The 21,729-nt window shown below is 42.9% G+C and overlaps 1 protein-coding gene across 7 annotated transcripts in view; it reads right to left on the bottom strand.

The window, feature by feature from the left end:
* Positions 1 to 21,729, bottom strand: part of ELL2 (elongation factor for RNA polymerase II 2) — a 189,238-nt gene that overhangs the window by 155,327 nt on the left and 12,182 nt on the right. Inside the window, exon 2 of one of the 7 annotated variants that reach the window (XM_033915768.1) lies at positions 17,950 to 18,074. The exons of 4 other annotated variants lie outside the window; for them this stretch is intronic. Coding sequence is in view for 2 of the 3 variants with exons in the window: in XM_033915634.1 (XP_033771525.1) it covers positions 7,454 to 7,471 (18 nt within the window). In the remaining variant the exon portion in view is untranslated. Of the gene's footprint in view, positions 1 to 7,453; positions 7,570 to 17,949; positions 18,075 to 21,729 lie in introns of those variants that run through there. 2 more of the 7 variants (XM_033915634.1, XM_033915700.1) reach the window with 2 other exon arrangements.

The raw sequence follows: 21,729 nt of genomic DNA, 5'->3' as shown, positions 1-21,729 counted from the left end.
AGAATCCAATCTGTGGTCCTGCAAGTCTAAACACTACTCCTCCCTCACTGGGGAGAGAAGTCTGCTTGGTAACCTGCACCACCAAGGAATCCACCTTCGGTGTGACAAAGAGCTGCTGAAAATCAGCCACCATGGGGTAAAGATTTGTCATTGCCTTAGCCAACTGCAAGGGTCCCTCTGGGGATTTCCATTGTTTAGATCCATTCATCACCGAAGGTAGCACAAATGAAGTCTAAGGTGGTTCTAGTTCAATTCCTATAGCTCCTCTGCAACAATGTCCAGCAGGTCTACCAGTTTAAACAGCCTGTGCACTGTTGGGTTGTCTCCTTGGTCCAAAGCCAACACAGCCTGCTGACCACTGGATTCTGACAGAGCCCCTGAAACCCCAAATATGAAAAAATCACTTTGGGAATGAAGTGGCATGGAGACTAAGCGCCATCATCCCAGCCCTTACTCAACTGGTTGTCCTGGCCTGCAACCGAACCCTGCATAGCAGACCCTGTGCTCCAGGAGGGCTTTACCTGCTCCACCAACAGTACAGGCAGCAAACTGGCGGACTGTTTATAATTCAGATAAGCATCATAAAGGAGACTGACAATCTGGTGTAAAAACCTGGACTGGAGGACCTGAGACCCCCTGAAAGGGTTCCGCCTGCCTCTTGGAGGGACCAGCATCTTCTGTTTGGTGCCTCTTCGCCGCAGATGTGGACTCTGCCTTTGACACCTCCGAGGACATTTTTTAAACCCCCAGAGTAGCCTGTTTGGCATTCTAACACCCTCAGGAGATTGGATAGAGCTGAACCCAAGGCCTCTGCCCCTCCCTCACATGTCATGTGGAACATAGGCACTTCTCACCATCCAGAACAAATCTGGCATGAATCCACTGTATCAGAGCCTGAGGAGACCATTTATGCTGAGTTATTGCAAAATCAAAGGATATTAAGGCAGATAGATGCTTTTAAAATCAAATTGAGAAACCAAAATGGCCACCAAAAATTCAAGTGAAGTTTTGTTTTTTTAAAAGAGGTAGAGACCCCCAATCTGGCCTCAGAAACCTTCAAAATGGGGGATTTTAAGGCCACCGCCCCCATCCATGATTATCCCCATAGGCTACAAAAGCCAGTTCTCACATGTGCTGGAAGTGCCTGAGCTGGAACTGAAGCTGAAACACAGGAGACTACTGCTTCAGGCAAGCACCAAAAATCAGATGTTTGCTTCTTTGAGCTGCTAGCTGAACCTTCACCAAAATGTAGGCTGAGAATATAGAATGGCATGGGGACAAATTTTTCCCCATCCCCGCAGGAACTCATTTTCCCATCCTGTCCCAACCCCATTCCTGTAAGCTCTGTCCTCATCTGCACAAGCCTCAAACACTTTAAAAAGTGTCCAAGGCTTGTGCAGTTAAGGCAGAGCTTACAGGAATGGGGCAGGGACAGCGACAAAACTCATGGGGACGGGATGGGAATGGGGCAAAAATTGTCCCCATGTCATTCTCTAGCTGAGAACTCGACCCCCACAGCTCATGTATCAACAGGGGGAGTAAAGTACGCAGCCAGCACCCTCTGTCCCTCAATGCCTGAACTCAAGCCCAGGACAAAATCTGGGGCAAGCCTCACTATGAGGGGGAACTGTCATCAAGCAACCTCAATTGTTAAAGCAGGCTGGCTAGGTAGGTACCCTGAAACCAGAGAAGCCTGCTAACACTAGACCTCTAATAAAAGTTTGCCTTCTTGCAGTCAAAGCCATCCAGGGGTACTGGGAACTTCTGCAGCACTAAAAGACTCAAGATCTGGTAAGAAAAACTTGGAAAAAAAAATATTCAGAGCAGATCTGAACATTTGCAGAAAATAAACAGGATGCTACAGCACGGCCCACTAGGGAGGAAGCAGAGCCAAAGAAAATGATCGCAGAAGGTGACTACCCAACTGTTCAAGAACTCCACACACCCATTGCACTGGAATATGTCAGTATCTGGATTGCAAGCTACCTGTAAGGAAGTAATTTCTTACCCTTTTAACAGTCTTTCATGACAAAACTGCAATTACTCTACTACCATATCTAATTGGCAGAAGTAGTAGTCTTAGGGCTCCTTTTATCAAGCTGCGCTAGCGGGGTTAACGCGAGTGATGTTTCATCACGCGCTAACCCCTGTGCTGGCCAAAAACTACTGCCTGCTCAAGAGGAGGTGGTAATGGCTAGCGTGGCCGGTGGTTTAACGCGCGCTAGCGCGGCTTGATAAAAGGAGCCCTTAATTTCTAAGGCTTTACTTCTTAATACCCCATAAATCATAACTTAATTCCACCGTAGTCATGAGAATTTCACACTGGAGAAAGATGTTACACTCCTGTGGTACATACACAACCATTTTGCTACCAAGTTCAAAATGGAGCACTCCATTATACCATTGCCTTGAGAGAAGTGTTTAGCATACAATTTATCAAACACTGAACAGTATTGAAATGTGATGTCTGAAGTTTCTGAATTTTGAATGTTGACTTATTTGGATCACAGTTTAGGCACATTTAATAAAATTGAATACTCTTGGCACCTGTTTGTGTTTCATACTGGGATGTGGTAATCTTAAACAAATTAAACTGTTTTTTTCTAACCAGTCAATAGTCATACACTTAAGTCTGTGCGAAAACGGAGTTTGAAAGTTCCCCCAGCATTAGTATCGTTTCCTACATTTTGAATACAACTGATAAAATACAAGACAGATGTCACAGGTGCTCATTCTAGTGCACCACAAGTGAGTTCTTAAGTTTTGGCTTATGCTTCTTTTGTCACATTTGAGTTATATTAGCATTATACAAAAGAGACAGCAACTTTTTCATGGTGGTTATTAGAAGGCAAAAGCACTCCAGGTGCAGCAATTCTAGGGTACCACATTAGTTTGGGAAAAGTTCTCCAGCAGCAGACCTTGATTCTAGAGTGATTATATAAGAAGAAATGTTCTCCAGTGGCAAGAACCACTCTTAAGCTTGTGTCACAAACCCATAGTCAGTATCAGTTCATCCATATACACATTAAAAAAAAAGTCCTATTGGGTCACAGCAAAGGTCTACTTAGCCCTATTTCCAAAAGGACCAATCCAGGACACAAGTACCTAACAGGATCCCAAAAAAAAATTTGCAAGATTACATGCTGCTTCGAGGGATAAGTAACTATACTCATATCTACATTAATCTATATATATATAAAATCGGAGGTATGTGTGTGTGTATGTATGTGTGTGTGTATGTATGTGTGTGTGTGTGTGTGTATGTGTGTGTGTATGTATGTGTGTGTGTATGTATGTGCCGCGATCAAGCAAAAACGGCTTGACCGATTTGAACGAAACTTGGTATGCAGATCCCTCACTACCTGGGATGATATGTTCTGGGGATCTCGCAGCCCACCTGCACACGTGGGCGGAGCTACAAACATAAAATCAGATTTCACCCATTCATGTCAATGGAAAAAATGTAAAAAGCTGCCATTCTCACAGTAATTCAAAAACGGCTTGACCGATTTGAACAAAAATTAGTATGCAGATCCCTCACTACCTGGGGTGATATGTTCTGGGGGTCTCGCGGCCCTCCTGCACACATGGGCGGAGCTACAAACAGAAAATCAGATTTCACCCATTCATGTCAATGGAAAAAATGTAAAAAGCTGCCATTCTCACTGTAATTCAAAAACGGCTTGACCAATTTGGACGAAACTTGGTATGCAGATCCCTCACTACCTGGGGTGATATGTTCTGGGGGTCTCGCGGCCCACCTGCACATGTGGGCGGAGCTACAAACTGAAAATCAGATTTCACCCATTCATGTCAATGGAAAATATGTAAAAAGCTGCCATTCTCACATTAATTCAAAAACGGCTTCACCGATTTGAACGAAACTTGGTATGCTGATCCCTCACTACCTGGGTTGATATGTTCTGGGGGTCTCGCAGCCCACAACTCTATGTTGCTTGCTCAAGGGTGGGTTCACCCAAGAATTTATATGTTCTTGCTCCAGGAGGTGAAACTAAAATTGTTGTTTATAATCACGTTTTGCGTTAGTTGTATTGTATTCATTTTGTCAAATATTTCACATTATTATTTGAATATTGTACTTTTTATTAAGCTGTAAAAAAATACTTTCATTCACCACTATAAAGTATCTTTATTTGAATCCATTTACAGTGTTATTGCTATAATTAAATACCCGTGCAACGCCGGGGCATCAGCTAGTGGTTTATATTCTTTTCTTCCAAGAATTTATCTAAACCTTTTTCAAACTAAGCTAACACTTCACCACACCTTCCAGCAACAAGCTCCAGACCTTAACCATTAGTAAAGTGAAAATATGTTCTCCCGGGTTTTTTTTTTTTTTTATGCAAATTTTACAATAATATCAAATGATACCAAAGAAAAAGGATTATTTCACAAAATTTAACAGTAATTACGCATACAATACAAAAATTCCTTTTTAAGCCCACAAAGTTGGAGAGTCAAACCTTACAACTAGAGAATGACACGGTAAGAAAATTCATCACTGTCCCCGTCCCCACGGATAACTGTGGGAAACCTTTGCATGTCATTCTTTAGTATTTAATCTCAACATTAGTCCTTCTATATCAGCATTCTTCAATGCAAGGCTTGAGGGACAGTGGCTGAGCCCATTCATACTCTGATTCTTCCCTCTTTCCTTAAAGAATGACATGGAGATGGTTTTCCACAGTTATCCACGGGGACGGGGACGGTGATGAATTTTATCACCGTGTCATTCTCTACTTACAAGTAAGACAAAATATAAAGAAAACAAGGAATTAGTTCCTGATTCATCGAATCCTAACCATTCCATTTTTGGGGACTTGACATTCCTCCAATTTCTCAGAGATGAAACATTAAACATTAAGCATTAAGGCGACAAGTCTCATTTCTTTTCTCGAGACATTAAAAATTGTTGCAGTTGAATGGGGTCCCAAAATACATATTGAATATCTTGCAGCTGAACAAGACATTTACAAGGAAATTTTAAATAAAATGATGCCTCAAGAGCTAAAACTCTAGCTCTCAATTTCAAAAATTCCTTTCTTAATTGCGTAGCTCTTGAGACATCAGGAAAAATCCTGACTAAATCTCCACAAAATTTTGTCAGCCTATTTTTAAAGTAAAGTTTCATCATTAATGTCTTGTCTATCTCACTCATGCATGTTATTACTAGGGTGGATCTATTCTGAATCACATCTTGACTATTTTCTAAAAATTCTGTCAAATTTATTCCATTAGTGACTAGATGATCCTCTTCCTGGTCGGATTGTATTTTTTTTTTTTTTGCGGAATGTAATAGTTATTAATTGGATAGGTCTCCGCATTGGGTAATCCCATTATCTCTTTAAAAAATTTCCTTAGCAATATTTCGGGAGATAATAAGTGAGTCACTAGGAAATTAACCAAGCGGAGATTCCTCACTCTATTCATATTTTCCAACATTTCAATTTTTGAATGTAACAGCATAGAATCCTTAACAGCAGATACTGAGACAATTTGCAATGTATTGCTTTGAGTTTCTACCACACTTAATCTTTTATCCAAACAGCTTAAATTGGAATCCACATTCAGAAACTTTTGAGAAACAGATTATGAATAGTCCAAAGTTTGTTTCATTGATTCTCTGAGGAACCCTTCAACTCTAGAGATACCTAACCACAAATCTTTAAAGGGTAATATCTTGTTTTTCCTCTGATAGTGGTTGATCCTTTGCGACACCTGAAAATTCAGGTGGTTTAGGTATATCGGAAAAAATTAATTTACTTGTTTGCACAGAGGGAACCCCATATTCAGTGGAAATAGCAGGAGTGATCTTCCCGCTATCACTAGATACTGGATGAAGGGGGGGGGGTGTCCTTTCAAGGGGACTCAGCGATGCGCCTGATATGGGAGAGTTCATATCATGAAAAGGTTGTGGTGGGTTCACTGTGGATAAAGACAAATGTCTATCCATAGGTCCAGAAACAGCAGGTGTTGAGCTCTTAGGCTTAATTTTTCTTTTCCCCATAGTATATCAATAAAGTTATACAACCTAATACCTCGCTTCCCGGCTCCACGTTGCTCCAAGGGGCTCCCAAGGGGCAGGCCTGCCCCTTAGGGCACGCCCCTTTGGCCTCGCCCTGCGGCCGCACGGCTGCGGCCACAACCGCGGCAGCGGTCTGGGTTTTAAGGCACAGGAAATCTCAGGGAAGAGACGGACCCGATGACATCAGGGGTCTGTCTCTGGTAATGCCTGCCCGAATCTCTCGCCAAGCCCAACGCTGCTGCAGGAGACACAGGGCACAGAACGAGTCTCCACCGATGTCCTCAACCAGTCAGAGAATGGCTCCCAGTTCAACCGCGGCAGCAGTCTGGTTTTTAAGGCACAGGAAATCTCAGGGAAGAGACGGACCCGATGACGTCAGGGGTCCGTCTCTGGCAATGCCTGCCCAAATCTCTCGCCAAGCTCGACGCTGCTGCAGGAGACACAGGGCACAGAACGAGTCTCCACCGATGTCCTCAACCAGTCAGAGAATGGCTCCCCATGTTCTCCCGTTTTGATTGTTACCTTGTAACTTTAGGGAGCTCTCATTTCTAGAAGGAGTAAACAAATCGATTCATATTTACCTGCTCTATTCCACTCAGAAGTTAATAGACTTCTTATATTTCCCCTTAGCCATTTCTTCAAGCTGAAGAATACCAACCTCTTAGGCTTGACTTCTTATATTTCCCCCCAGCCATTACTTCAAGCTGAAGAACACCAACCTCTTAGGCTTAACTTCTTATGAGAGGAGCTCCATTTTGGCTGCCCTTTTTGGTACTTTTTCTAATTCCACTTTTGAGATATGGCAACCAGAATTGCACACAATACTTAACATGTGGTTTCGCTTTGGAGCAATATAAGTCACAGTAGACATGTCTGAGGACCATCTAAAAGCTATGTGCTATATACCATAATCCATGATATATTGTAAGTCTAGAACAATTCTGGTCAATCTAGTCATTCTTTCATGGAGGAGTGACCTAGAGTTAAAAGCTGCCGCCTCAGTACCTTGAGGTTGCAGGTTCAATCCTAGTACTGCTCCTTGTAACCCTGAGCAAGTCACTTAAGCTTTCATGCCCCAAGTACCATAGTTAGATTGTGAGCCCGCCGGGACAGATAGAGAAACTACTAGGAGTACCTGCTTACTGTTTAATATATTGTAAACAGTTTAAATATCTGTGGAGGAAAGGCAGTATATCAAATAAAGATAACCATAACCATTCTTAAAGATCAGAATAATCAGCTATCCACAATGCAGAGCCGTGGTATATTCCACTATATACTGCCATTTTCTGTACTATTTAAACTCATCTGTACATTACTAATGAACCAACTTGGGTTTTATCACCATTTATGCATGGATTTTCTATTTTCTTACCTATCAAGGCAACCAAATAAACTGCTACTTGCCTGAAAATAGTTTTCCATCTGGATGCTTTTGATTAAGCTGGCACTAACTTAGACAGATCCTGTTCATGTGCTGCTCAGCTGTGTTGAATGTTCCAACTTCCATGCAGATCAACATTCTACACTTCAAAGAAATTTACATAAAAGTTTATTTATATACCGCAATACCTTTTGGCTCAATGCGGTTCACAAAAAATAAAAACTGAGCAATCCAGTGACCACCACATCAGTTAATGGAAGATTAGGTTTATACCTTCGATGTTAGTCCCTGTAGGATTCCATACGCTAGTTCAATCCCAAACCGCAATCTGAGAATTGCAGAAATCCACAAACTTTTCTGAGCATAGGCTCCACCCCCTTAACTGGATGTTTGCTAGCTCTCAGGCCAAGTGCCAAAGCCAAGCAACATACCTGGACAAATCCATGACAAGGGGGTACAGGAGAAGATCCCCAGCAACATAAGTAATTTTTGAACTGGCTTGCTCTGCAAAATATTAGCAAGTGATGAACAGGCACAAAGGCAACTCATACATCGAGGAATAATGTAGAACTGCTGTGTGTAAAGAGCACCTCAAGAAAGGCCTTCGGTAATGCATACTCACAGAAAACTCCCCAAAGGCTCCGTCAACGGGTTGGAAAGCATTCAAACCTGTAAGGAGAATCAAGGCAGAAAGAAGCAGGCTATTCCAAAAAACTGAGGGTACACAAAGGGCGGGCAATTCAGAAACCTATAGGGACTAACAGAAAGATCATCATCTAAGAAAGATCATCTAAGGTATAAATCTAATCTTCCATTCTGTTATGTCCCTTCCAGATTCCATATGCTAGTTGACGTACCAAAGCAATGGTAACATCTAGGAAGGGACAGAAGAGCCTGCTCTTAACAGCGAGGTCCCAAAAAAAGCAGCATCAGACCTAACCACCACATCCACTCAGTAAAAACCAGGTAAAAGTATAAAGAGAGGACCAAGTTCATCAGGATTAATTGCACAAGACTCTGCCCAAAGCACAGCCACACTTCGAGTAGGCGTTAGGCAAAATCAGTGGCTGCTTGCCATGGGCAATTGAAGTTCGAACTCAACGAACAATTGAAGCCTTGGTCACAGGTCGACCATGGCGAGGCACAGAAGTCAGGACAAATAGGTGATCAGACATCCGGAAAACCTTAGTCCTCTCCAAATTGTGGATCAATTGACAGCCAACTTGTGCAAGATCCGATCCTTTTGCTCCAAGCCTGCAAAAGGAAAAGCAGACAAACGAACTTCATGTTTGACATGGAAGGCAGAAACCACTTTCGGTAGAAAGGAAAGAAGGTACAGTAAGGCGAAAACTCCCATGTCCGGAAAACGGATAAATGATGCTCTATACCATTGATTCCCAAACCTGTCCTGGGGGACCCCCAGCCTGTCAGGTTTTCAAGATATCCCTAATGAATATGCATGAGAGAGATTTGCATATAATGGAAGTGAGAGGTATGCAAATCTCTCTCATGCATATTCATTAGGGATATCTTGAAAACCTGACTGGCTGGGGGTCCCCCAGGACAGGTTTGGGAACCACTGCTCTATACGAAAGAGCCCTGTACAAAAGAGCCTAAAGCCCCCAAAAAACATCATGCCCAGACAACAGCGACCAAAAGACAGTCTTTGACTGTCAGAGCCAGAAGAAAAGCATCCTTCAGTGGCTCGAATGGGCCTCTCCAAGGCCCTACAGAACAATGTTAAGATTCCACAAAGGGAAAAGAAAAGCAAGGGAGGTTGCAAATGAAGTGTTCCTCCCAGAAACCTGGACACAACAGAATGAGCAGTAAGCGAACTAGCTCCTCTGCGCGCTCTAAAACATGAAAAGCCTGCGACCTGAACTGTAAGGGAGGCCACTGCTAAACCTGTTTCTAGACTTGCCTGAAGAAAAACCAGGACCACCGAAAAGGGAGCCCTCTCAGGTTTCATGTGATTCTTAGCACACCACTGTTGAAAGCCTTCCAGGCTTTGGCATAAGATGCCATAGTAAAGGATGTCCTTGAGCATAAAAAAAATTTTTTAAAAAAATTTTAATCAACTAAATCCGAAAAACCACACTTCCTCCAAGCTGACCGCTCAAGAGCCATGCCATGGGATCTCCATGGGCATCAGCCTGACTGAACGGAGACGGGGCAGGAGTCTCTCACCCCATGAAAAACGGATGAAATCCGCATACCATGGTGCCGAGGCCAGTCTGAAGCTATTAGAGCAGTGGTTCTCAATCCCGTCCTGGGGAATCCCCAGCCAGTTGGGTTTTCAAGATATCCCTAATGAATATGCATGAGAGAGATTTGCATATAATGGAAGTGACAGGTATGCAAATCTCTCTCATGCATATTCATTAGGGATATCTTGAAAACCCAACTGGCTGGGGGATCCCCAGGACAGGGTTGAATACCACTGTACTAGAAGCACTGGGCCGGGATGCATTGCTATTCGGCGGAGAATCTGACCGACCAGAGGAATATCATACAGGAGCTTGTGAGCCAGCGAGGGCTAAACCAAGGCATATGGCCTAGTTTCCTTGCTGTTCGTCGACCGAAAAAGCACCTAGCCTTCGAGTTCTCTGCCAAAGCCAACAAGTCCCTCTGAGGCTGACCCCAGCTCTGTACGAGCAGACTGAACACCTCCTGTGAGAGGGACCATGCTCTTGGTTGCAGGAACTTTCGACTGAAGGAGTTTTCCTGAACATTGTCAACTCTGGCTACATGGGCTGCCGAGAAAGACAGAAGATGTGCTTTCATCCAGTGGAAAGCAGACATCTTTTTGGCCCAAGAAAGCACACTAGAGCTCCCTTGTGATGTATTATGCCACTACTATGGCATCAAAGAAACTTGCACCACTGGCCCTTTTAGAAGAGAGTGAGTAGCACCAGCTGAATTGCCTGAAGCTCCAGATGTTTGGTCAACTGTTTTGGACCAAGATTCCACTGCCCCTGAATGGAGCAAGCACCGCAGTGAACTTGCAACCCAACAAGATGGCATCTATCTTAACAGGCTGACATCTGTCCTAAAAGCCATCCACTCGGAAATCCGAAGCAGCCAGCCCTGGCCAAGAGCCTCCCCCTGAAGCCACCAGCTCTAGTTGCTGCTAGCTGGCACCGCCAGGGAGCAGCATCTGAAGAGGAAAACTCTGCAGAGACCGAGTAGGAGGGATTCCTGTAAATGGGCACATAGGCACTCTGGCCCAGGGGATTGCCTCCAAGGAGGCTGCCTGAGACCCCAGAACCTGCAGATAAAACCAGGCTGAGGGAGCCGGACAGTCCAGGAGGATTCTGATCTGTTGAAGGTTCTGTCTACAAGCCTAGAGAAGAAATACATGAGAAGCCCCAGAAACTCCAGGGACTGGGAGTACGCCAAGTGTCTCTTCCTGAACTTGCCAATGCCTGCGTTAGAGACACTACTGTCTCCACCGCACTTTCGTACACCCAACGAGACGGAGTCCTGATCAACCAGTTGTCTCAGGAAAAGTAGATTTGGATCCCCAGCTGGTGGAAAGCCGCCACAACTACCATCACTTTGATAACATGCGGGAGCTGTTGTGAGGCCAAAGGGCAGAACTGTGGACGGGAAATGCTGTTACACAACATGGAAATGTAGAAACCTGAGATGCTCCGGGTAGATTGTAATATGGAGGTAAGCCTCCGAGATCCAAAGATACTAGAAACTATCCTGGAGAGACAACAGGTATCACCGTGTATTCCATTGCCATTCAGAAAAAAGGAATTCGCAAGAAATGGATGACCAAACTTTAGATCCATAATGGGTCTCCAATCCTCCCAGTCTTTCTCGTACAATAAAGTAGGTGGATATACCTTATAAGTCCCAATTCGTGTTCTGGAAAAGGTTTCAGCATCTCGATGTCTAAGAGGCGTTGCAGAGTATCACGGACCCTGGACTGCGTTCCTGTCGACTTGCCAGAGTCCAGAAACCAAGCCAGAGGTGGGCAAAGAAGGACTAGTTAGTGTCCGATGAAAACTTGAGTCCATTCCTGGCAAAGCTAAGAAGTCAGCCTTCGAGATAAGGAAGCCACGCCTGTCTCTTAGTGTCATCGGGACACCTGAGGATGTCTAGAATTGGAACCATTGTAACGCAGGCATAGCCCTGGGAATGAATGTCTCTGGGAGGAAAAACCTGTGTATCCTCGACACCTGTGAACAGAACAGCTGCAAATGGATCCAGACTTGAAATCTTTAGACTGCCAGTCGGCCAGACTACGACTTCCGCCCCCAAAGATCCTCATCCATGCATGTCAGGCACGGGAAAGGCAGCCTGTGCTTGAAACCCCAAGCAGACTCCCAGGGGAAGGGACCCAGAGTCTAGAAATGGTGGCACGCAGCAGCCTGGCTCCACCAGAGTTTCTCTGTGAAGCAGCAGTCCGGCACCGCAGGACTGCGTCCTTTCCTCTGACAGGGGACCACCAAGAAGGGGTCTCAAGGCACTGAAGCCACCAAGAAAACTAAGTAAGTGAAAAATAAGAAAGAAGCATAGCAACTGCAAGAGACTGCTTTATGGATTGCTGCAGAAATTGTAACTGGATATGTTTGCTAGCTCTCAGGCTAAGGGGTGGAGCATATGCTCAGTAAAGTTTGTGGATTTCTGCAACTCCCGGATTGTGGGTCAAGATTGAACACCTAGCGCATGAAATCCGGAAGGGACAGAACATATTTTAACAGCTCATATCAATTACAATAAATTTAGCAAACCGATAAGTTTAATAGCTTTCTAAAATGCATATAAGATGAAGCCAACCCTAAAGGTCAAAACTCAGAATCCCAACTGGCAGCCTGCTAAGAAAGCTGCTGATCTATGTATCTTTTATAAGAACCCTTTGTAAAAGATAAAGTGAAAAAATGAAGGGTTGCGCAAAAAACAACCTGGTCAATCAAATAACTTGGTACTAAGCCATGCAAAACACTACAAAATGCATTCAAACATAAATAGCACCCTGGCCTCTACAGGAAACCTGTACAATCTTTAGTAATATGGTGTCACGTGATCAGATTTTTTCTTCTTCAAATTAAAAATAAAGTGCACAGTTGTACTCTGAATTGTGCACAATTTATGAAAATATATCTGCTGACCTGCTAGATATACAAAATATTGCAGTAGTCTCAACATACTAAGTACTAAAGATTGTTCCAATAATTGAAAAGGAAGACTCAAAATAATCTTATGATCCAAGCTTCCAAAGCAAGGAGATTCCTATCAAGATGCATACCCAGGATCTTAATAGTTGAAAGCAATAGGATAGGTAAACCCATTCAAATTTGTAACTTGGGTATTAAATATGATTCAGTCAGTTATAGCAGCCATTTGCAACTCATTTATAAGTTTTCAGTCTTCAGAGAAGAGCAACCATCAGTAGATTTTTAGACAATACTACATAAAATTATTTCACGTTAACTACAGTAATTCTTTCTGTCTCGGCATACCAGAACTTTATAAGTACTGTAGTTCAGAATACAGCAATCCTGTTTCTAACCAGTTGCTATTAATCCGAGTATAATCCCTAGCTTGCATGCCTTACTCTGGCTTCACACAACCTGACATTAATTTAAAGTGGTCACTTTTAAGAATACTATACCAGATGCCCCTGGCTACTTTAAATCTGCTCTTATGATACATGTACCTTAAGACCTGTTGAGCATATGCCATTAATCTCCCCCGTTAAAAAAGGCAAACCAGAGCACAGGTTGATTTACCATGGTAGTAGGATCTATTTTGTGGAATTTTGCACTCATATTAACCTAGAAAGTGACATGCTTCTATTTAAGAAAAGATAAGTTATTTTTCAGCAGACTTGCCTCCTTAATCTAATTCTGAAGTAGGCCCCTTGGCATGTGTCAGTAACATGCCAACATGATTTAGCTGATCATTTTTGTTAGAATGCTGCAACACCTTTTATTTTTGTTTTAACAATATGCTCAGAACAGCTGTTGAAAAAAAATAAATGGACAGCAAAGAAATTCTAGCTTTTGTTGGCAAAGTCTTGAGTTGCTGTCTATTTTAAACCTGTTGCGACAAAGCCTTGTGTGTATTTGCCTCATACTCCTTCCTCTTGGCCTCTGGGGAGCTCTGATTTCATTCTAAAGGCAAGTTATTAAAACTCCAATTTTTGATAGCAGTTAAGAATGAAATCTAATACCAAGATCAGTGTATTTTTTAATATCTGGTTTATGCTATTAGCGTGCAATAGCAGTACTTTGAGGTCCTATCTGAGAAGCAAAACAGAAGACAAAAAACAGTTCTGTCTGGTGCAACAGCTAACAATGCCACCGAACCAAGAATCCGCAGACCATGCAAACAAAATAACAGCATAAGACCTAGCAGACTTTTTCCTCAATAAAATCAAATCAGTCCAAGCAGAAGTCACCAAGGCAACCATTCCAAACAATCCCCAGCTCAACACTCCTGAGTACCACTCAAACTCATTAAAGCAGACGAAATCTGGACCTCCTTCATCAACCTCTCCATCCCCGATACCAAAAAACTTTTTATCAAAACTATATGCACAGCAGCTCCCTGGACAACTGCCCCACTTACCTCCTATTAGCCACTCACCACCAAATCATAGCCTGGCTCACTAACCTCCTAAATAGCTCTCCGAACCTAGGCCAATTACCCAAAGAAATGGGTAAAATCGCTCTCACATCCATACCGAAAACTTATAGCTTCAAACCACAGGCCCATTGCTGACATTTCTATTCTAACAAAAATCCTTGAAGCCCACGTAAGTAAACAACTAGCCTCACACATTGAGCGACATTCATACCTTCACCAATCCCAATATGGATTCAGAAAACAGCACCGAACTTATCACCCTAATCACCAAAATCAAAATACTAAGTATAGGTTGTCAAGTAATACTACTCCAGTTTGATATTTCTGCGGCCTTTGATTCGGTGGACCACCCACTGCTCCTAACCAAACTGAGATTGGAATAACAGGGACAGTGCTGAAATGGTTTACCAACTTTCTACAGAATCGTGAATACACGGTCAAAAAGAGTGGGGAGTTCTCCAACCCCTGGAAGGCATTCTGTGGAGTTCCACAAGGCTCCCCGCTATCCCCCATCCTATTTAACTTGTTCATGAGCTCCCACTCGGAAAAATTAAGTTAGAAGATGAAACCATACTAACCCTATGCAGATGACATTCTTCTCCTCATTCCCATAACCAACAACCAACCAACCAAACACTGATAAAAAAATCTCAAACATAGCAAGAATCTAAACCTGGGAAACCATCAACAAACTAAACGACACCAAAACCAAAGCTATCGCTTCCACACAGTTCAGCAGAATGCCCCGACGAGCATTACCCTTCTATCTGGCACCATCCTCACAGTGGAGAAATCCTCTAAAGTGCTTGGCTGCATCTAGAATGACACACTCATGATAGAACCACAAATCTCCAACCTCCGGAAAAAGACCATCTTCACCATGCATCAACTAAAGCTCATTAAACCATACTTTCATAGAAACATAAGAGTATGATGGCAGAAAAGGGCTAACAGCCCAAAAAGTCTGCCCACACAAGAACCCTCCCTCCTTCGAGAATCCATCTTTTAAGCATTTCTCTGGAGTGACCCCACCTGTCTATTCCATCGTCCCTTGAAGTCGAGCGTGGTACTGGCCTTAACTACCTGACGTGGAAGACCATTCCATTGATCAACTACCCTTTCAGTGAAGAAATACTTCCTGGTGTCCCCATGAAATCTTCCCCGAGTTTTAGCGGATGCCCTCTTGTCGCCGTGGGACCCGTAAAACAAAAGATTTCTTCCTCCACATCAATGCGGCCCGTGATGTATTTGAATGTTTCTATCATGTCTCCCCTTTCTCTGCGCTCTTCGAGAGAATATAAGCACAGTCTGCTCAAACGTTCTTCATATGGGAGATTTTTTAGTCCTGAGACCATCCTAGTGGCCATTCGCAGAATCAAACTCCATTCTCTTCACATCCTTTTGATAATGTGGCCTCCAAAACTGAACACAGTACTCCAGGTGAGGTCTCACCATTGATCTGTACAACGGCAGTATGACTTTCATCAACACCATTTTGCTCTGATCATCCAGTTGATGATTCTGCCTCAGCTGGATTATTGCAATTTTGCTTACATGGGAATCACCACCACCCTAGTCCACAAACTGCAGCTCATCCAGAACATGGTAGACTAAGTCTTATCTCAGCCTTCTTCAAATAACTGCACTGGCTACCCATCCTATCACAGATATACTTCAAAATATCATGCATCTTACACCACATAATCCATGGAAACTCAGCCATCCCTCTCACCCTACTATTCTCAACGGCCTGGTCTACCTCCAGGAGAATCATTAACAAAATTCAACTAAATCTACCTTCCACAAAAAATCTCCATTTTAGGAGAGTGTTCCACTCCATGTTTACATTTATGGGTGTAAAAAGTTGGCATGACCTACCAGAAGCGATCCAAAAAGAAACTAGTCACACATTATTCTGGAAGAAGTTGAAAACCTTCCTCTGACAACTGAACTTTCAAGCTTCTCTCAGAAAAACTAACCGCACCTCTACTCCGGAAGAAGATGTAAATTTCTCCCCTTTGACTACTGAACCTATGTGCTTCTCTCCTCTCTGTTTTTTTTAGCCCTCCCTAGTCACTCTCTCTCTGACCCCTCCCTCTATAAGTCACCTAAAACCTGCATAGGTATGAGTGACACACAAATGGAAGATTAGATTAGGATTAGGAGCATTTTATAAACTGCCTCCAGAAAGCTGCTTGACTGATTAGAGAGTCCTTAGCTGTTTAGACACCCAGGCCCTGATTCTATATAGGTTGCCTAATAGTGCAGTGCTAAGTGTGATTCTATAAGAGTTAGGTGCACTGTATAGAACCATGCTTATTGCCACTTAAGCATCCCAACTTTTAGGCACACCATATTTATGCCAGGGTTTTTTTGAATCAAATGCAGTGTCCAAGTTAGGCACCAATGGTGACAGTCAAAAAACACATCCCTAACTTGAACATACCCACCCCTAACCATGCCCAATTTTAGGTAGGCATCTATTTTATATAGAATTGTATTTTCAAGTTAGGGACCTAGTTTTTAATTAAGTTCAATTAATAGCAATTGAGGTGTTAAGTGCCAATTATCAGCACCAATTAAGCCTATCAATTAAGTTAGGTGCACTGATATAGGCACCTAACTTTAGATAGACTTTATAGAATTTGGGGGCTACTGCCTAGATTGAAGCAATCCAACTTCCCAGCAAGCAAATAGATTTCTACATGTTCTCACATTTTGCTCTTCCAAACAGGAAGAAACTGAAGACTCCAAATTTGTTAGCCACTATGTTTTTTTTCTCCATTTTGTGGTTGTATGTATAAGAAGTTCCAGCAGCATTTATTTGCGTTCCAGGCAGCTAGTTGAGATAAGGAGTTGCACTCGTTTAGAAGGTCCTCCTCATATATATTACAGAAAGTTACTGAAATCATTCTTGTTTGAAAAATTTCTAGAGAACTGAATGGATAGATGTATATTCTGTTATTCGCTGGGTATGTCCAGTTTTTTGATTTGAAAACTGTATTGATCCGTGAGGTTCTGCAGTCTAGAAATGTAATGTAATGTTCAAGCAATGCCCATATGCTCTATGCACATCCAGACACTGAAAGATCTGTAAATTCTTGTCTACAATTCCCATTCCTAAAAGCATGACTACCTCTGTTCAATTGCAAAGCTGGTACAATCTTTTGGATTAAGGATGGCACCACCTGAACTGAAATGCCAGACTTGGAGAATAGAGAAAAGGCCTTGAATAACTTCATCCACATGGTATTCAAGAGTGAAGGCCAAAACATGAGCCAGGTTAGGAGAATCTAATCTGGTAAGAACAAAAACCAGAAGATAAAAAATAGGAAAAAGGATGGGATTTGATATAACATCTTTCTGTGGTTACAATCAAAGTGGTTTTTATATTATATACAGGTACTTATTTTGTACACAGAGCAATGAAGAGAATTGCTCAGTCACAAGGAGCAGCAGTGGGAATCAAATCCAATCAATTCCCTGGCTCTCAAGCCACTCCACTAACCATTAGGCTGCAGTCTCTTTCATGAAACAAAAAAGCATCCTCAGATAGGCAGGGGTCAGCTTGTTGTATTGCATAAATAATATTTTATGATTCTTTGCTTTGCACAACTTCTCTGTATCTTGCCTTAACATTTATATTTTATTAAAATCAATAAAAATCTTTGAACTGGAAGATATAGGGGTAGAACAGCCTGAGGAGTCCATCCCAATCGTTGAGCCAAATCGAGGGGTTTTGAGGCAGATGAAGGCTTTTTTTTTTTTTTTTAAAGTACCAAAATGGCCCATGGGGGCTCCACTGAATGTTAAACTTGGAAAGGAATTTTGGATCTCTGGTCCTAGAAACCCTTGAAATCAACTTTCAGACCCCCTCCTCTGATTTTCCCCATAGGTAATAATGGGCTGTACTCACAGTGCTGCTGCTGCCGCCTGCCTTTGTCAGCTTTGCTTCAGCCTGATTGAAGTAGAGAGAATTCTGCCTCAGATCCTTGTGGAACAGTCCAAACCTGGAGATCTCTGAGCTGCCAGTGGGGGGTGCTGGAAGGGAGGCGGCAGAGAGGAGTGTCACTGGCGCCAGCTGACTGCCTACAGGATGTGCCTCTCCTCCTCCCCTGCATCTTCGGTACACACCTGGAATCTTGGGTGGCACACTGCTCTATGCCCAGAGTTAGTTACTACGGGTACACTATGGAGTATCTTGTATACCCTGCTAAAATGATTTTGATGCTAAATAATCTGATGCATACATTTACCTCTGTGCAAGATCTCCAAAAGTTACATTGAAATTGAAAGCAATTCAGGTGGTATGGACACAACAAAGTACATGCAAGAATAATCATAATTCCTCAGGCTAACTTGATCAAGGCACTCTTATGCTACACAATGTGTAACGCTATTGTCTAGTGCTTTCCAATTTTTGTGTATGTGAATATCATTTTCTCCTGCCTTTTAAAGTTGAGTGATCAAATACTAATAAGAGTGGACTATTGAATTTTTAAGTAAGCATCATTACAATAACTTTTCTACTTTGAGGAGAGCCTTTTTCTTTTCTTATAAAAGCAGCAGCTTGCTGTGGAGCGCTATAGTCATACGAGCCAGGTCTTATTATCAACCCCATTATATTGAAGTAGTAAAAATGCAACTCTTAACTGCCACTTGTTCCAATTTCTTAAGAACATAAGAAGTGCCTCTGCTGGGTCAGACCAGAGGTCCATCGTGCCCAGCAGTCCGCTCGCGCGGCGGCCCAACAGGTACAGGACCTGTGTAGTAGTCCTCTATCTATACCCCTCTATCCCCTTTTCCTTCATAAAATTATCCAATTCCTTCTTAAACCCTAATCCCGTACTCTGTCCTATCACGCCCTCTGGAAGCTCATTCCAGGTGTCCACCACCCGCTGGGTGAAGAAAAACTTCCTAGCATTGGTTTTGAATCTGTCCCCTTTCAGCTTTTCCGAATGCCCGCTCGCTCGGTCTTTATCTGCCGTCATCTACTATGTTACTATGTTACTATGTTTTTGAAAGTTTGTAAGTCTCTATCATAGCCCCTCTAATTCTCCTCTTTTCCAGGGAAAAGAGCCCCAGTTTTTCCAGTCTCTGTGTAAGAAAGGTTTTCCATACCCTTTATCAAACGTGTCGCTCTCCTCTGAACACTCTCGAGTATCGCCATATCCTTCTTAAGGTACAGCGACCAGTATTGGACGCAGTACTCCAGATGCGGATGCACCATTGCTCAATCAACGGCAGGATAACTTCTTTTGTTCTGGTTGTAACATCCTTCTTGATTATACCCAGCATTCTATTCGCTCTCTTAGCGGCTGCTGCGCACTGTGCCGACGACTTCATTGTCTTGTCCACTATTACCCCCAAGTCCCATTCTTGGGTACTCTCAGTCAATAACATACCTCCCATCATATAGCTGTACCTCGGGTTTCTGCTTCCCACATTCAATACTTTACATTTCTCTATATTGAACTTCATCTGCCATCTCGTCGCCCATTCCCCTAGCTTGTTCAGGTCCCTTTGTAATTCTTTGCAGTCCTCCTTAGTCCAAGCAGCACTAAATAGTTTGGCATCATCTGCAAATTTTATTATTTCACACTTCGTCCCTGTTTCTATATCATTTATAAATATATTGAGTAGTGGCCTTTCACTCCTATCCTCTGCTTCCTCCCCGCCAACCAATTTCTGATCCATCTGTGTACGTCTCCTTCCACCCCATGGTTCTTCAGTTTCCAAAGTAGGCGTTCATGGGGTACCTTGTCAAAGGCTTTCTGGAAATCTAAATATACGATGTCTAAGGGATCCCCTTTGTCCATCCGTCTGTTAATTCCTTCAAAGAAGTGCAGTAAGTTCGTTAGGCACGATCTCCCCTTGCAGAAGCCATGTTGGCTTGTGGTTAGAAGTTTATTTCTTTCAAAATGCTCATCGATGCTGTCTTTTATCAGCGCTTACGCCATTTTCCCTGGAACCAAGGTCAGACTCACCGGTCTGTAGTTCCCCGGGTCACCTCTCGATCCCTTTTTAAAGATGGGCGTAACATTGGCTATCTTCCAATCCTCCAGGATCACCCGTTTTCAGGGATAGATTGCAAACTTACTGTAGTAGTTCTGCTATTTCCTCCTTTAGTTCTTTCAGAACCCTTGGGTGGATTCCGTCCGGGCCCGGCGATTTGTCAGTTTTTAATTTTTCTAACTGCCTGCATACGTCGTCAAGGCTTACTTCCATGGATGTTAGTTTATCTGTTTGGGCTCCTTTGAAGATTTGCTCAGGTTCCGGTATGTTCGATGTTTCCTCTTTTGCAAATAGACGAAAAGAAAATGTTTAGTCTTTCCGCCACTTCTTTCTCCTCCTTCACCACTCCCTTCCTGTCTCCGCCATCCAGCGGTCCCACCTCCTCCCTAGCCAGCTGCTTCCCTTTAACATATCTGAAGAACGTTTTGAAATTTCGTGCTTCCTTGGCTAGCCTTTCTTCATATTCTCTTTTGGCTTTTCTAACCACATGGTGACATTCTTTTTGATACTTTCTGTGCTCTTTCCAGTCATCCTCAGTTTTGCCCTTTTTCCATTTCTTGAACGGGTTCTTCTTATCATCTATCGCTTTCTTCACTTCTTTGGTTATCCACGCCGGGTCTTTTGTTCGATTCTTTTTGCACCCTTTTCTGAATCTTGGTATATGTCGATTTTGGGCATCGATCACCGTGTCCTTGAATAAAGACCAGGCTTGCTCTACAGTCTGCCATTTCTTTGAGGTGATCCTAAGTTTCTTCCTTACCATTACTCTCATCGCTTTGTAGTTTCCTTTCTTGAAGTTAAAAATTGTCACTATGGTTCTCTTTTCCTTCGGTATTCCTACTTCAACTTTGAACTTGATCATATTGTGATCGCTGTTTCCCAACGGTCCCACTACTTCCACTTCCTTCGCAGGTCCTCTTAGTCCATTTAGGATTAGATCCAGAGCGGCATTCCCTCTCGTCAGTTCTCTAACAAGTTGATCCAAGAAGCAATCCTGTATGGTCTCCAGGAATCCGGTCTCTGTGGCGCATTTTGAGCTTCTAAGACTCCAGTCTATCCCGGGATAGTTGAAGTCTCCCATAATAATCGTGCTGCCGCTTTTGCATTCTCACTTCATCTCGGCTTCCATTTCTACATCGATAGCTTTGGTTTGCCCAGGTGGACAATAGTACAGTGCCATCTTTATCTCGAGCCCTTTCCTTCCCAGTATTTTAACCCATAGCGATTCCAAATTGTTGGTCGTTGCTGTATCCACTCTGGTCGAGTGTATGCTTTCTTTTATGTATAGGGTTATTCCTCCTCCTTTTTGACCTGACCTGTCCTGGCGATAGAGTTTGTACCCTGGCAGTGCTGTATCCCATTTGTTTTCTTTATTCCATCATGTTTCGGAGACCCCAATGATGTCTATGTTCTCAGTTTTGGCCATGACTTCTAATTCCCTCATTTTGTTCTGTAGGCTCCTTGCATTAGTATATATGCAATTTAGGTCCTGATATTTTTTTGTCTTCACTTCCTTTCGCTGTGCTTCAAATTTTATTTTCTTCTCCTGTGCTGCAATCCTTTTATCCTCTTCTGGGTTAGTCAACTCCTGTGTTTTGCCCGTTGTCTCTTCCCAGCAATTTTCCCACTTAGTATCTTCGCAGGATACCTTCTTCCAAATCATCGACACTTGGTCGACTGT

The sequence above is a fragment of the Geotrypetes seraphini genome, chromosome 1 (assembly GCF_902459505.1).
Source record: "Geotrypetes seraphini chromosome 1, aGeoSer1.1, whole genome shotgun sequence".
NCBI lineage: Eukaryota > Metazoa > Chordata > Amphibia > Gymnophiona > Dermophiidae > Geotrypetes > Geotrypetes seraphini.
This window is presented reverse-complemented; position numbering and strand designations above follow the sequence as displayed.